The sequence below is a fragment of the Bos taurus genome, chromosome 20, assembly GCF_002263795.3.
Source record: "Bos taurus isolate L1 Dominette 01449 registration number 42190680 breed Hereford chromosome 20, ARS-UCD2.0, whole genome shotgun sequence".
Taxonomy (NCBI): domain Eukaryota; kingdom Metazoa; phylum Chordata; class Mammalia; order Artiodactyla; family Bovidae; genus Bos; species Bos taurus.
Window position 1 is genome coordinate 71116808 of NC_037347.1, and position 13092 is coordinate 71129899.

Consider the following 13092-nt stretch of genomic DNA (forward strand, 5'->3'; position numbering starts at 1 on the left):
CCAGGTTGACGCCGTCTGCGTGCTAGCCTGTTTTTGTTTGTTTAAACCTTAAAGAAATGTATCCCTGACTTGTTTAACGTTCTTTGCTTTGACAAGATGTAAAACTGTGCTGAAACCACGCTTCTCCGGAGCGGTTTCTCAGAGAAACCTGGGAAGTGGGCCTCCGGCCTGGTTCTCAGTTTGGCTCAAACCAAACCCCTTTCTGATTGTAGACTGTTTGTTGTTGGTTCTGACGGGGGCCCCCGCCTCTCTGGAAAGGCTGCGTTCTTCACACGACGCCCATCTGGGGGCTCATGTCTAAAGACAGCGAAAAGAAACACGAAACGGTCGCTGCCTTTCGCGCGCCTATTTTTTTCCGCCTCCGCCTCTCACGTCGTCCACCCAACCCCAGACTCAGGCTGAGGGACCGCGCGCTCTCTCGCGGCTCCACGCCACTCGGCGCCAGCCCTGGACCAGGTGTCTCGCCCGCTCCTCGGGAGGAGGCGGCGCGCAGCCCGGCCCCCAGCCCCGCAGCCTCCCCTCTGCGAGACAGCCCTCGACCCGCCGGAACCGCGGGGCACGCCGGGAGGACGGCGCGGTGGGTGACGTCACACCGCGCCCCCGACGCAGGCGCGTGCGCGAGGCCGGTGGAACTACCCTTCCCAGGGGGCCACGCGGCGCGCCCACTTCCGGCGGACGGTGCGGGGCCCGGAAGCGGCGCGGCGGCGAATCCAGCGGCGACAGGTCGGCGGCGGCGGCGGCAGCGGCGGCGGCGAGCATGCGGGGCAGCCGGCTGCCCGCGGCGCGCGGTGCGTTCGTTCCTCGGCGGTGGCGGCGGCGCGCGGCGGCTCTCGCGTGAGCGGCGGCGGCCGGAGCGTCCGGCAGGGCGCCGGGCGGGCGGAGTGCCCGCGTCTGCGAGGCGGCCCGCCGGGCCCGGCGGCGGCGCCATGTGGAGCGGCCGGAGCTCCTTCACCAGCCTGGTCGTGGGCGTGTTCGTGGTGTACGTGGTGCACACCTGCTGGGTCATGTACGGCATCGTCTACACCCGCCCGTGCTCCGGCCACGGCCGCTGCATCCAGCCCTACCTGGCTCAGAGGCCCAAGCTGCAGGTGAGCGCCTGCCCCCCGCCCGACCTCCACCCTCGGGCCGGGCGGGCCGAGCCGGGCGCCAGACTCTGACCCAGGTGAGGCCGCCTCCCCGCCCCGAGCCCCGACGACCCTCGGCCCGCAGCTGGCCCCTGTGCCCCGCCCCGTCCAGCGGCCAGCCTCAGGCTCCAGCAGGTGTCCCTCTGTGGCAGGCCTGGCCCTCACAGCCATCGTGTCACCGCCGAGTCCTGTCCCCTGAGGAACGGCAGGCACCTTCCCTGCAGCGGCCGCTCAGGTCTTCCTCTGTCAGCGCCCTGCGCTTTCTGCCAGGGCCCTCGCAGGCTTGATTTTCTTGACGGTCCTTTTTCCAGCTCAGTGTGTATACCACCACGCGGTCTAACCTGGGCTCTGAGAACAACGTGGATCTGGTCTTGAACGTGGAGGACTTTGACGTGGAGTCCAAATTTGAAAGGTACGGATGTGGGCAAGGTGACAGGCAAGCCCCGTGGCCATTGAGATTGTTGAAGAGTCAGTGTGTGTGTGTGTGTGTGTGTGTGAGAGAGAGAGAGAGAGAGAGTGAGTGTGAGAGAAGTGCACCGCAGAGAAGTGGCGTTACCGACCCTCTCGTGCACGGTGGAGTGTTTCAGCTGCAAACGTGTGAAACGTAGGCAGCAAACTTCGTTTCAGTTGAAAGGACCAGCTTTGTCACTTAGGAAGTAGCTCACCCAGCTTCTAACAGTTGTGGGATGCAGCTCGGCCGTGGGGAGTTTCCGGAGGCGTGGGGATGGGTGCAGACGACCTGCTGAACAGAGCTTACGCAGTTCCGACAGCAAACCTTGTGTTTTCCCAACAGAAGGGATTCAGTTCTGTCATCTAGAAGGGAAAAGAGAAGGATGGACGGAAGAATTTAGCAGAAAATCAAAATTAAGTGAAGTGCAGCTTTACAGAAAAGAGCAAGCAGTGTAAATATGGAAGTATGTAGTGCGGCTTTTTAAAGCTGCATGTAACTGATGATTCTAGGCTTTTAAGTTTGAAGAAATGTAATTTTAAAAGTGATGTGCTCATCACGAGCCCTCCTCTTCCGTCTTTGTTGTCTGGGAGGCGTCAAGATGAGTACTGGGGTGTGTGACTCGGCAGAGCCCGAGTCCTGTGGGAGAGCTGCTGTGGGGATGGGGTGGGTCACGCGTGCCTGGGGCTGGCCTGCGACCTTAGCGGAGGGGATGCAGGCTTTGCAGCAGCTGCCCGTGCCCTCAGAGTGCGTTGCGTAAACGTACGTTCGGGACTCCAGTGACATCTAGGCAGGTGGGTTTCACTCTTAGTACTTCTCAGCCGACAGTAATCGGTTTGGGTTCAAAACGGCATTTTCTGTGGACGTGCTCGCGTGGGCTCCACTTCCCCAGAACAAAACGCTTACGGCGTTGTCGTCGGTTATGTGGTTTCAGGACAGTCAACGTCTCTGTCCCCAAGAAAACGAGGAACAATGGCACGCTGTACGCCTACGTCTTCCTCCACCACGCCGGCGTCCTGCCCTGGAATGATGCGAAGCAGGTGCACCTGGTGAGCCCGCTAACCACCTACATGGTCCCCAGGCCGGAGGAGGTCAGCCTGCTCGCCGGGGGACCCGCGGCACAGGTGAGCGGGCCAGCGGGAGGCAGCCTGCTGGCCCCTGGGGTCCACACGCGTCTGCACGTGCCGTTATCTGTGTTGAGTTAGTGGTGCGCAGTCTGAGTGTTCGGTGACTTTCTTCACCTGGATTCCTTCTCAGGTCACCGGGCCTCTGAGCCCTGGGAGTGTGTGTGCAGGGCAGAGAGTTGGTGCGGGGTGGCCCACCTCAGCTACGGTCAGACTTGGAGCTGGTGACGCTGTGCTGGGGCAGGACAAGGCAGTGCTGGGGCGTTGACTCTAAGGATGTGACCTAAATTAGGAGAAAGGCAGGAGTACAAAGTGTGGCTCGTACGCCTAGAAAACCACACGTTCAGGGAAGGCTGGTGGGCACACTCTTGGCCGTGACCGCAGGGGAGGACAGAACAGAGGTAGCCTGGTGTTCGGGGCCGTGTGCCCTGGAAGGAGAGCCCTTCACGGCCAGGGGCGGCAGCTCTCCGGGAGGTGTGCACGTCGTCTTCTCTGTGTCCTTGGAAAGGCCCTGGGTTCCCGTCCCGTGCAGACCGCACAGCACTGCCTCAGGGCCTTCCTGGGGGCCTGCGGAGGGTGGAGGGTGGAGGGCGGCTCTGGATCGTGCGGGTGCTGAGTCAGCGTCAGCTGTTGCTGCTTCTGGGAAGACGGCTCTGGTGTCACCGCTAGAGCTGAACTGGAGCTGGAGGGCGGAGATAAATAGAGCGTCGCTGTCTGTTCACGGGGCTGCTCAGGTCCAACGTTAAGGTCTTCCCGTCAGGAAGGGTTTGTTCTGAATTTAGTGGATTTAGGCTTGTTGCCCAGGCGCGGACAGACCCCTTCCAGAAGGCTGGGCAGAGCTGCTTTAGAAGCGTCTCAGTTCAGGCTCCTTGCAGGCTGCAGGGCTCTTACCTCCAGACTGCCCCCGCTTCCTGTGACTGTTCAGGGCTCGGCCTTCCCGGGGCAGGAGTCCGTGAGACCCAGGATCACGAGCTCTGGAACAGCAGGCCTTCGGCTTCTGCCATGAGCAGGCTGTGGGGAGTGAGGGTCTGGGCGAGGGCCGCCAGGGTCCCTCTCGGGCCGGCTCGGGGCTGCATTCTCTCCCAGGTAAGGGTTCCGCACCCCGCCCCCAAGACCCACTGGGCCTGCCCCTCCCGGCCTCTCCTTGCTGAGTCAGCGCTCATGTTCAGCAGCAGATCGAGGCCGAGAAGAGGCCGACGAGTGCCCTGGATGAGCCCGTTTCTCACTGGAGGCCCAGGCTGACCCTAAACGTGATGGTGGACAACTTCGTCTTTGACGGGGCCTCCTTGCCTGCGGACGTGCAGCGCTACATGAAGATGTAGGTGCCGCTGAGGCCCCGGGGCAGGCCCGCTGCAGGTCCCGCGCCCAGCTTGAGCACCACTCGTGCACTCCCTGAGCGGACAGCAGAGGGTGGATCCGGTGGGTGGGGGAGCCCCCGGGATCGTGGCCAGCCACAGTCCAGGAGCAGATGGGCTGCACCTGCACCCCTGAGACCTCCGTAGTAGGGAGCCGGGGGCTGCCTGGAGTGCCCCGGCCATCCTGCCTCTTGGAGGTCTCGCTGATCACAGCTGCCACCACGACCAGGAGGGAAGAAGGGAACAGCGGGTGTTTTCTCAGAGGGACAGTGGGGAACCTGGTTGGGCCGAGTCACCCTGCACCCTCGAGGCAATCCCCTGTCTGTGTCCCGCGACCTCACACGCCACTCCCTCAGCTTAAATGCTGGTTGTTAGGTCACCCTCTCTCCATCACTTGCCATCAGAAGCATAACCGTTGAAGCCGGCTTAGGGCACCCTGCCCTAACCCCGACTCTGGCCCAGTCCCAGGTCGACACGTAGCTCCCGGAAACGCGGATGAGAATTGTCGCCTCCCACACTTCTCAGCGGCCCCTCTGGTGCGCTCACGGCACTCTGCCTTCTTTCAAGTTCTCATTTTTTAATGCTGGGTGCGTTCGTAGTTGGGAGCGTGAGGGCCGCGGGGTGCGAGGCCCCTGCCCGCCCCCTCCCAAGCCTGTGGCCCTCACGTCTTGCTGCACCCCGGACACTCATGTGGGCGCACGCACAGACCCTCGTTCTGTGTCCTGAATGGCGTCCCGCTGAGCGCCCGGTGCCCAGCCTCACTGCGTTTTCCAGTGGCAGCTGTGAGGGGGGAACGTGGCGCACGGGCCCCTCCGCTCCCCGTGGGAATGCGCGTCCTGGGCCTGCTGGCACCCAGAAGCGCTGGGGTCGCGGTTGGGGGAGCGGTCTGTGAGGTAGACCCAGCATCTTGGGGTTTCCGTCCTCCTGGGTGCGGGAGCCCCCCAGTGACCTGGAGACGGCTCTGCCCCCAGGATCCAGCTGGGGAAGACGGTGCAGTACCTGCCCATCCTGTTCATTGACCAGCTGAGCAACCGTGTCAAGGACCTCATGGTGAGTTGGCTGCTGCCGCCGACCCCAGCATAGCCTGCATACTGTGGGCAGCGGGTCCCACCCGTGATGAGCACGGAGCCCTGGGAGGGCTGCTTATCCCTCAAGTGGCTGTGGCCATGGCTCCACGGGGGCCCGGGATTCTGGTGGGGAGGCATCTGGAGCAGAGCCTGCCTCTTCCAGGCTGGCGCCCGGTCACCTGCGCCCCCGGGGTGGGCTGGGCTGGCAGCAGCACTAACAGCTGATGCCTGAGGTTGCTTACCGCCGCAGGCACCGTGCTGGGCACCTCGCAGCACCCAAACCGCTGTGTCACCGTGTCTCCGACCTGCAGGGCCTCACTTAGGGTCAGGGAGGTGCTCTCTCCACGGAGGCCTGCTGCTTAGCGGCTCTGGGCAGAGCTCAGCTATGGGGGCCGCAGGGTCGGGTGTCATGGGACACCTCCCCTCCACACACAGTCACACGTCAATTCCAAGTGTCCTCGAGGGCCCTATTGAGGGGCCACCCCTCCCTGCAGCTCCCGCCGCCCCCGTGAGTGTGGCTGCCCCGCCGTGTTCTTCTCAGGGCAGCCTTGGCATCTGGTCCCCGGGCAGGGGCTCAGACTCCCGTGGGCCTCTGCTCGACTCAGCTGCCAACGTGGGTCCCCGCGCCTGCCCAGGAGGCGCCAGCGCCGGGGCTGTGGTCACAAGAGACACATAGGGTTCATTTGATGGAGAGGAGCTTGAGGAATGAGGACTTCCTGGAGGAGGTGCCTGCAGGTCACCAGAGGACGGTGTGGTGCCAGGCCCACGGGGTCCCAGCCTGGCGCAGGGACGGACCGCCACCGCTCCCCCGCAGGTCATCAACCGCTCCAGCACTGAGCTGCCGCTCACCGTGTCCTACGACAAGATCTCGCTGGGGCGGCTGCGCTTCTGGATCCACATGCAGGACGCCGTGTACTCACTGCAGCAGTTCGGTGAGGCCGCCGGGCGTGCCCCGGGAGTGGGGAGTCGGGGGAGCCCGGCACTCGGCGCCCGTCCGCCCGTGAGGCTGTCCCCCTTGGGCCCTGTGGGGTCCGAGGAGCTCCTTTGCAGACGAGGTGACCCCTCGGGGCTCTGTAGCATGGGTCCATGTCGCCCCTCACTCGGGTCCTCGGTCCCCTTCAGGATTCTCAGAAAAAGATGCTGACGAAGTAAAGGGGATCTTTGTCGACACCAACTTGTATTTCTTGGCGCTGACCTTCTTCGTGGCTGCATTTCACGTGAGTGCTCCTGGTTTTCCAGTGCAGCCTCCTCTCTCCCCGCCCCGCAGGAGAGGGGTCTACACTCAGGCTTAACTAGCTGAAGGGCTAGGTTTCGTCTGTTTGGAGCCGTTTTGAAAACAAATCAAAATGAGGTTAGCAAAATAGGTGTTGCCTTGTGTGAGGTCTGGCACGGTGATTCCAAGAGTTACGGTCGGGTCCTGCCGGGAGGGTCCCCGTTAGACGCAGTGGCTGGCGACTGCCAGAAAAGCCTGCATGGAGCTGTGCTCAGGGCAGAGGGCGGGGGTGAGGCCTGGCTCCCGGCTGTAACAGTGGGTCCACAGGCCAGGGCACCGGCCACCAGAGAAGCTAGAACTTGGCAGGGCCGCGCTGGGGCTGGGGTCTCCCTGAGTGGACAGTGTCTCCAGTCGAGCCCGTGCTCGCCCACACAGCATGGGGGCTCATTGCTATCCTGTCCTCTTCCAGCTACTTTTTGATTTCCTGGCGTTTAAAAACGACATCAGCTTCTGGAAGAAGAAGAAGAGCATGATCGGCATGTCCACCAAAGCAGGTAGTGGCTCGGGACTCGCTCGTGTCCTCCCGCTGGGCCACGTGGGCGGGTGATGAGCTCACTTTGACGCCCACAGGGGTCTTCGCCCGGGACCCACGCGGCTCTTGCTTGGGACGGGCTTTTAGGTCCCCGTGAGAGCAGCCTGGGAGGGTGAGGGCAGCCTCCTGGCCGTGGGGAGCACCCCGTACACCTGGGGCAGGGGGCTCGGGGGCCGGTTCTCGGCACTCGTCTGCATGGGCTCGTGGTCCCGCGGGCCGCCAGGCTGGCTTCCCAGCAGGAGGTGGCTCTTCAGCTCCCGTGGAGTCACTCTGAGGGCGGGGCCTGGGGTGCTTGGGTGGCCCCTGCGTCCAGGTCCCAGGTCTCGGGGTCTTCTGTCCTCGCTTCTGACTTACTCGGAGGGGAGGACCCCTCTGAGGCCCTCCGCTGGCCTCTGCTGTTGTGGTGTGAGCAGCGTTTGTGGGGCCTGGGGCCTGCGTTCCTGGCAGGCATTTCCCTGCAGGGGACATTCCCACAGCCATGGTGGCTCCTGAGTCTCCGCTGGGAAGACAGGCCCAGCTCCGGCGCAGGGTCCCCATCAGGAACCGTGTCCCCCGCATCCCGTCCGTGCGTCATGTCAGTGCGTGTGGCTCACACACGTCCTGGCTGACGTGGCTTCCTGTTGGGTCCCAGCCTTTCATGGCTCCACGGCTCCCTTTCAGTGGGCAGAGGGGAGACGCGCTTGAAGGTGCTGGTACCCCGGGGCTGAGTGCCTGTGTGCACGTGTGTGCACCTGTGTGGGTGTGCGTGGGGTGCAGCTGGCTGGCCCCACCCTGCACTCAGCCCCGCCCGCCCGTCCCCAGTGCTCTGGCGCTGCTTCAGCACCGTGGTCATCTTCCTGTTCCTGCTGGACGAGCAGACGAGCCTCCTGGTGCTGGTGCCCGCGGGCATTGGAGCCGCCATCGAGGTGAGTGGCCCACCTGGGCGTTGATCTGCGTGTTGCCTCAGAGGTCGTGGGGCCCGGGTGCTCATCGTGGGTCGGGACTGGCGTCTGCCTGGGGACTGGCCGGCCTGGCTAGGGCAAGGGCGCCGCTGCCTGGCTCCAGTGGAGCTTCACACAGCCCTGTGTGTCTCCACCTGGACGCTTCCTGTCCTGTCCGCCCGCGAGATGTGGTAGCTCGGTGGGTGGACCCCGTGGCTGTCGCTGAACTGATGCTGTGTGGAGCAGGATGGGTAATGGGCGATGTGGGAATGATGGGCCAGGATGCCCTCTCTCTGGAGTCCAGGGCCCCTTGGGCCTCCGGCACCACCCTCACCAGGACCCTCAGAGTGGCTTTGTTCAGGCCTTTGCCTGTGGGCACCCCTTGGGAAGTGCTGTCTGGGCCCTCCCGCAGCCACAAGTCATGTGGACACCGACTTCACTGTTGTGCTGGCCCCACCTCAGGGGGACGACCACCTGGAGACACCCAGCCGTGGCAGGACACGGGACTCTGTGCTGCCTGGGGGGCTGGAAGAAGGTGCCAGGGCAAGTCTGGAGGTGGTGGGGGTGGCCAGGCACAGGTGAACTAGGTGGGGATTGGTGGTCCCCAAGGGCGGACAGGCTGGGTCTGTGCTGGAGACGGGCGTTGGTCAGGGGCCCGCCGAGTGGTCAGGCTGAGCTGGGGTGCAGCGGGGCATGAGTGGCCCGTGTCCTGATCGGTCACCGTCCAAGCAGCAGGCCGTGGCTTCTTCTGGGTCCTGGAACCTCAGGTGTGGTTTTCCTTTCTCAGCTGTGGAAAGTGAAAAAGGCCTTGAAGATGACCGTCATCTGGAGAGGCCTGTGGCCCACATTTCAGGTAGGGGACGCCCCCCCATGTCCTCTCGGGGACCTGTCACTTCGTCCTGTCGCAGCCCACCTGTGGGACAGGCCAGCCGCTGCATGCGTCCCTTGGCTGCACCCCACCACGTACAGTCCTGAGGGCGGGTGACCGTCTCATGGTCACCTGTAGGCCCGCGGGGACACGCAGGGGTGTCTTGGTGTGGGCGGGGCAGCTCACCCCTCTGCAGCTCTGCCCTCAAGCCCCCTGGGCTCTGATTCCCCTGGGATCCCCCGTCCCCAGCCGTAGGAGCAGCAACCCCCCACCCCACGACCAGGCGGGACGCTGGTTGTCCCATCTCAAGTGCAGCCTCCCGCAGGGTGGGGTCCTGCCCTGACCACACCCTGAGGGGCTCTCCGGTGTCGAGCTTCCTGGGGCGGCAGTGGGAGGTGACGGCCGGACGGCTGCTCCGCTTCGTGTGGCGGGCCTCACGTGCAGACCCCTGGGACTGAGGGTGCAGGCGTGCAGGTCAAGGGCGGGTCACACGGCATGGTGCAGCTCGTGGTCCGCGTCACCCCACGCGTCTGCCCTGGCTGAGGGGGAGCAGGGCGTTTACTGAAAGCCTAGCGGGACGGGGGCAGGAAGCGGCCGTGCCGCATGACGTCTGGGTTGACGGGCCTGCCACGGCCTCGCGTCCCGGGCGGTGCGCTCAGGGCTGCCGTGCCTGGCCGGGGGTTCCTCCCGCTCAGCCTGCAGCCAGGCTGAGCCCGGGCGCCAACCTGGCCCCTGGGGTGACGTGCTTGTGTGGACTCCTTTGCAGTTTGGCACTTACAGTGAGTCTGAGCGGAGGACAGAGGAGTACGACGCCCAGGTGAGCGGCGGCGCAGCGTGCTCACCCGCAGGCACGGGCCGGGCTGTGGCTGCCCGGGAGGAGGCCCATCCTGGGTGTGGGACCCGCCCGCCTTAACCGCGACCCTGGGAAGCTGCCTGCTGGTCTTCTGACCCAGGAGGGGGCGCTGGGGGCTCCCGGGTCCCAGTCCTGTGGGTGCCTGCTCCACGTGCTGTCCTGTTGGGAGGCGTCTTCCTGCTCGTGGGCGCCCGTGGGGCTGTGAGCCGGGCCTGTGGGCGCCCGTGGGGCTGTGAGCCAGGCCCGCTCCGTGCCGTGGGGCGCCCCCTCCCGCGTGGTTCTCGGGTTGGTTCACACGTTCCTCGTGCAGGGATTTTGTGTTCTGGTTTCACGGGCGTCGGCCGCATCCCAGTCTTCATCGGGTTTTGGTAAAGCCCAGATGGGAATCGAGGACCCCTTTCTTCAGAGTCCTTTGCTGGACGTCTGGTCCCCCGCCTGCCCCCAGTCACGCTGAGTCTGGCTGTGTGTCAGGGCCGGCGTGGATCCATCACGCGTTCGTGGCGGATGTCCTGTGGGCAGATGCTTGCCAGCTTGTATCCTCCACGCAGCCCAGCTTTGCTGCCCTGGACGTCCTGCCACTGTGCCCTCTGGTCTGTGGGTCTAGGCGGCTCGGAGGACGGGCCCTGACTGGGCACCTTCTGTCCCCCAGGCCATGAAGTACCTGTCTTACCTGCTCTACCCTCTCTGCATCGGGGGTGCCATCTACTCACTGCTCAACATCAAGTACAAGAGGTGAGAGCACCCTGCTGACGGCCGCGGGTCCAGCGCAGCTTCGCCCTCAGCCTGGGTCCTGGCTGCCCGTTGCTGGCCCCTCGCGGCCATCTGGTCCCAGCAGGCTGGGGAGCACTTGTGGGAGCAGACTCACTGCTGGCCACACAGCCCGCGTCCAGAGGGGCAGGGGCCTCTGCACTGTCGTGGCCCCATCCTCCCAGCACGGGCGACCCCCAGCGGCACCGGTGTGCGGGCCAGGCTCAGGGCCGCCCCCAGGCTGCGTGGTTCTGTCCCACTGGAGGTCGTCAGGGGAAGTGTGTCAGTGCCCAGTCTCTGCCGTCCCCTCGGTGGGGGCTCTAAGGAGCCCACCGTCCACGCAGGTGGCCCGGGCTAGCCCGCCAAGAGCAGCCCCTGCTGCGGCCCCGGCACTGGAGGGGCCAGGGGGGCCTCGGTCACGACAGGCCGAGCGGCGCCCCCGTCACTGCCCTTGCCTTCCAGCTGGTATTCCTGGTTGATCAACAGCTTTGTCAACGGTGAGTCTCCCATCCTGGCAGCAGCGTTTGTAGCTGGTCACATCGTCCACCTGCCGCCTGGCCTAGTGCGGCGAGAGGTGCCCTGTCCGGCCCTGCCTGCCACTCCCTGCGTCCCCCTTGCTGGGCCTCTGGGGTCAGCTGTGGCACCATGTTCTCGTGGGTAGTCGGTGCGGCACCGCAGCCCCCGCCCCGTGTCCGGGGCAGCTCGGCCCTCGGCTTGTCCAGACGGTGAGCTGCTGCTTGCCGGCCGCCGGGCCCAGCTCGGCGCGTTCACCGGGCGTGGGAGGGGCCCGTCTCGGCCCCGGGCAGGAGGCGGTGGGTAACGGCAGGCAGAGCTCCCAGGCGTCCGGAGTCGGTAGCTCCGATGCCCGGCGGCAGGGGCAGCATCCCGGCCCGTGCCTCCACACCCGTGTCTCCCCAGGGGTCTATGCGTTCGGCTTCCTGTTCATGCTGCCCCAGCTCTTCGTGAACTACAAGGTAAGAGGCGCGCCCCCTGACCCGTGGGCCCCGCGCCCCTGGGCCGCCCAGCCCTGACGCGCCCCGTCTCCTTGTCCCCAGATGAAGTCAGTGGCCCACCTGCCCTGGAAGGCCTTCACCTACAAGGTCAGTGTGTCGCCTGCACGGGGCCCTTGGGCACTGTTCCTCGTGGCCGGGTCGTGTCAGCCGTGCTTCTGTGCAGGGGCACTGGGGGTCCAGGCTGGGGGTTCTCCTTCAAGCACAGAGCCCCGCGGTGGCCCTGGAAGCCCGGGGTCCCTGCCCCAGCCCCACAGACGGTCTCCCGAGGGACAGCCCTGCTGTTTCCTGGCACCACACGTCCTACAGCAGGCGGATGCTCTTGACCCGCTGGCTGGCGTCGGGTGCTGGGTCCCTGCCCACCAGACAGCGGCTCCAGTGGTCCCAGGCCCAAGCTGGCCATGGGCTCTTGGGCATGTCGTGGCCCGGCCACGTGCAGAGGCTGGCGCCGCGTGACCCTCCAGTGACCGTGAACTAGAGTGTGCCAGGTCGGGCGTGGGGATGGTCAGAGCTGCCTTCTGCTTTGGATCTGCACGGGGATTCTATGCAGACGGCTCCGTAATCCCACCACCACTCCTGGGCGGTGCTTCTCCATCCTGTTTGCGGAGGGCTGGCGGGACGCCCGGCCGTGGGGTCTGTGCCAGGGTCACCCTGGGCCCAGGACCCCTGCTGCTCCCCGTTGTGGTGGCGCTCAGGTCACTGGGTGGTGAGTGCCCACGGGTGACCGCGTGCCCGGGGGGCTCTGGTCTCACGGCCCCGCCCGCCTGCAGGCCTTTAACACCTTCATCGACGACGTGTTCGCCTTTATCATCACCATGCCCACCTCGCACCGGCTGGCCTGCTTCCGGGATGACGTGGTGTTCCTCGTGTACCTGTACCAGCGGTGGTGAGTGTGGCCCCGTCCTGCTCCTGTAGGGGAGGCGCTGGCAGGTGGGGCCTCGGGGCCTGGCGCCCTGTGCAGGAGCACTGCTGTCTGTCTGACTGCCCCACGAGCACGTCGCTCCCCTGCTCAGCAGAGCGTGAGGCGGGCCACGGCCCTGCTCTGCATGCATGCACCCAGGCTCTGGCCCCCACCTCGGCATGGGTGCAGCTGTCAGCGGCGGCCTCAGGAGCAGAGGTCTGGCCTGACCGTCCTAAGAACGTCGAGAGGGCACAAGGCAAACCCGCGCCGGTCTCTCCCACGGGGACTGACTATCCGAGTCCTGGCTCTCATTCACCCAGGACATGCGTGTTCGCGCTTGTGTGCCAGCCAGCCTGACTCACACGTGGTCTCGTTGCAGGCTTTATCCCGTGGATAAGAGTAGAGTGAACGAGTTTGGGGAGTCCTACGAGGACACCCCCCAGCGGAAGCCCCACACAGACTGAGGCGCTCAGGGCACCGCTGCAGAGGGTGGCGGCCCAGGTGGGCCTCCCATATCACAGCCTCTACGTTGCCAAACCCCTGAGTGTCCCTCACGGCCTCGGGTGCCTCCACGTCGTGTCCGCGGTGCCGACAGCGCTGATGACGCCGCCCGCACGGACGTCCGTCCTGGTTGCCGGGTCCGGGAGCGTCTGGTGCCCGTGGGTGCTGGGCCGCTCCTGTGGGGTCCCCACCCTGGATTCCGTCTCCTGGGGTCTGTGGGTGCTCCTCACGGGGATTTCACATGCCTCCTTGAATCCATTCCGTGTAGACTCTGGGATCAAACGGCTTTTTTCCTTTTCATTTAAATTTGACTATTTTACAGCTTAATGTACGTATGTTTCTATTTTAAAATAAATTTCTCTGGCTGTA

General features: G+C 65.0%; 1 protein-coding gene across 2 annotated transcripts; it reads left to right on the plus strand.

The window, feature by feature from the left end:
• Window positions 1-692: 692 nt before the first annotated feature.
• Window positions 693-13092, plus strand: CLPTM1L (CLPTM1 like). 2 transcript variants are annotated; one of them, XM_005221660.5, is made up of 17 exons: window positions 693-1088; window positions 1436-1536; window positions 2507-2696; window positions 3866-4014; window positions 5023-5101; window positions 5933-6050; window positions 6241-6335; window positions 6801-6885; window positions 7725-7828; window positions 8631-8696; window positions 9478-9528; window positions 10214-10296; window positions 10774-10808; window positions 11230-11285; window positions 11367-11411; window positions 12092-12207; window positions 12602-13092. In XM_005221660.5, exons 1-17 carry the CDS (start codon window positions 927-929, stop codon window positions 12684-12686), a joined length of 1620 nt encoding a protein of 539 aa, XP_005221717.1. In that variant the 5' UTR covers window positions 693-926; the 3' UTR covers window positions 12687-13092.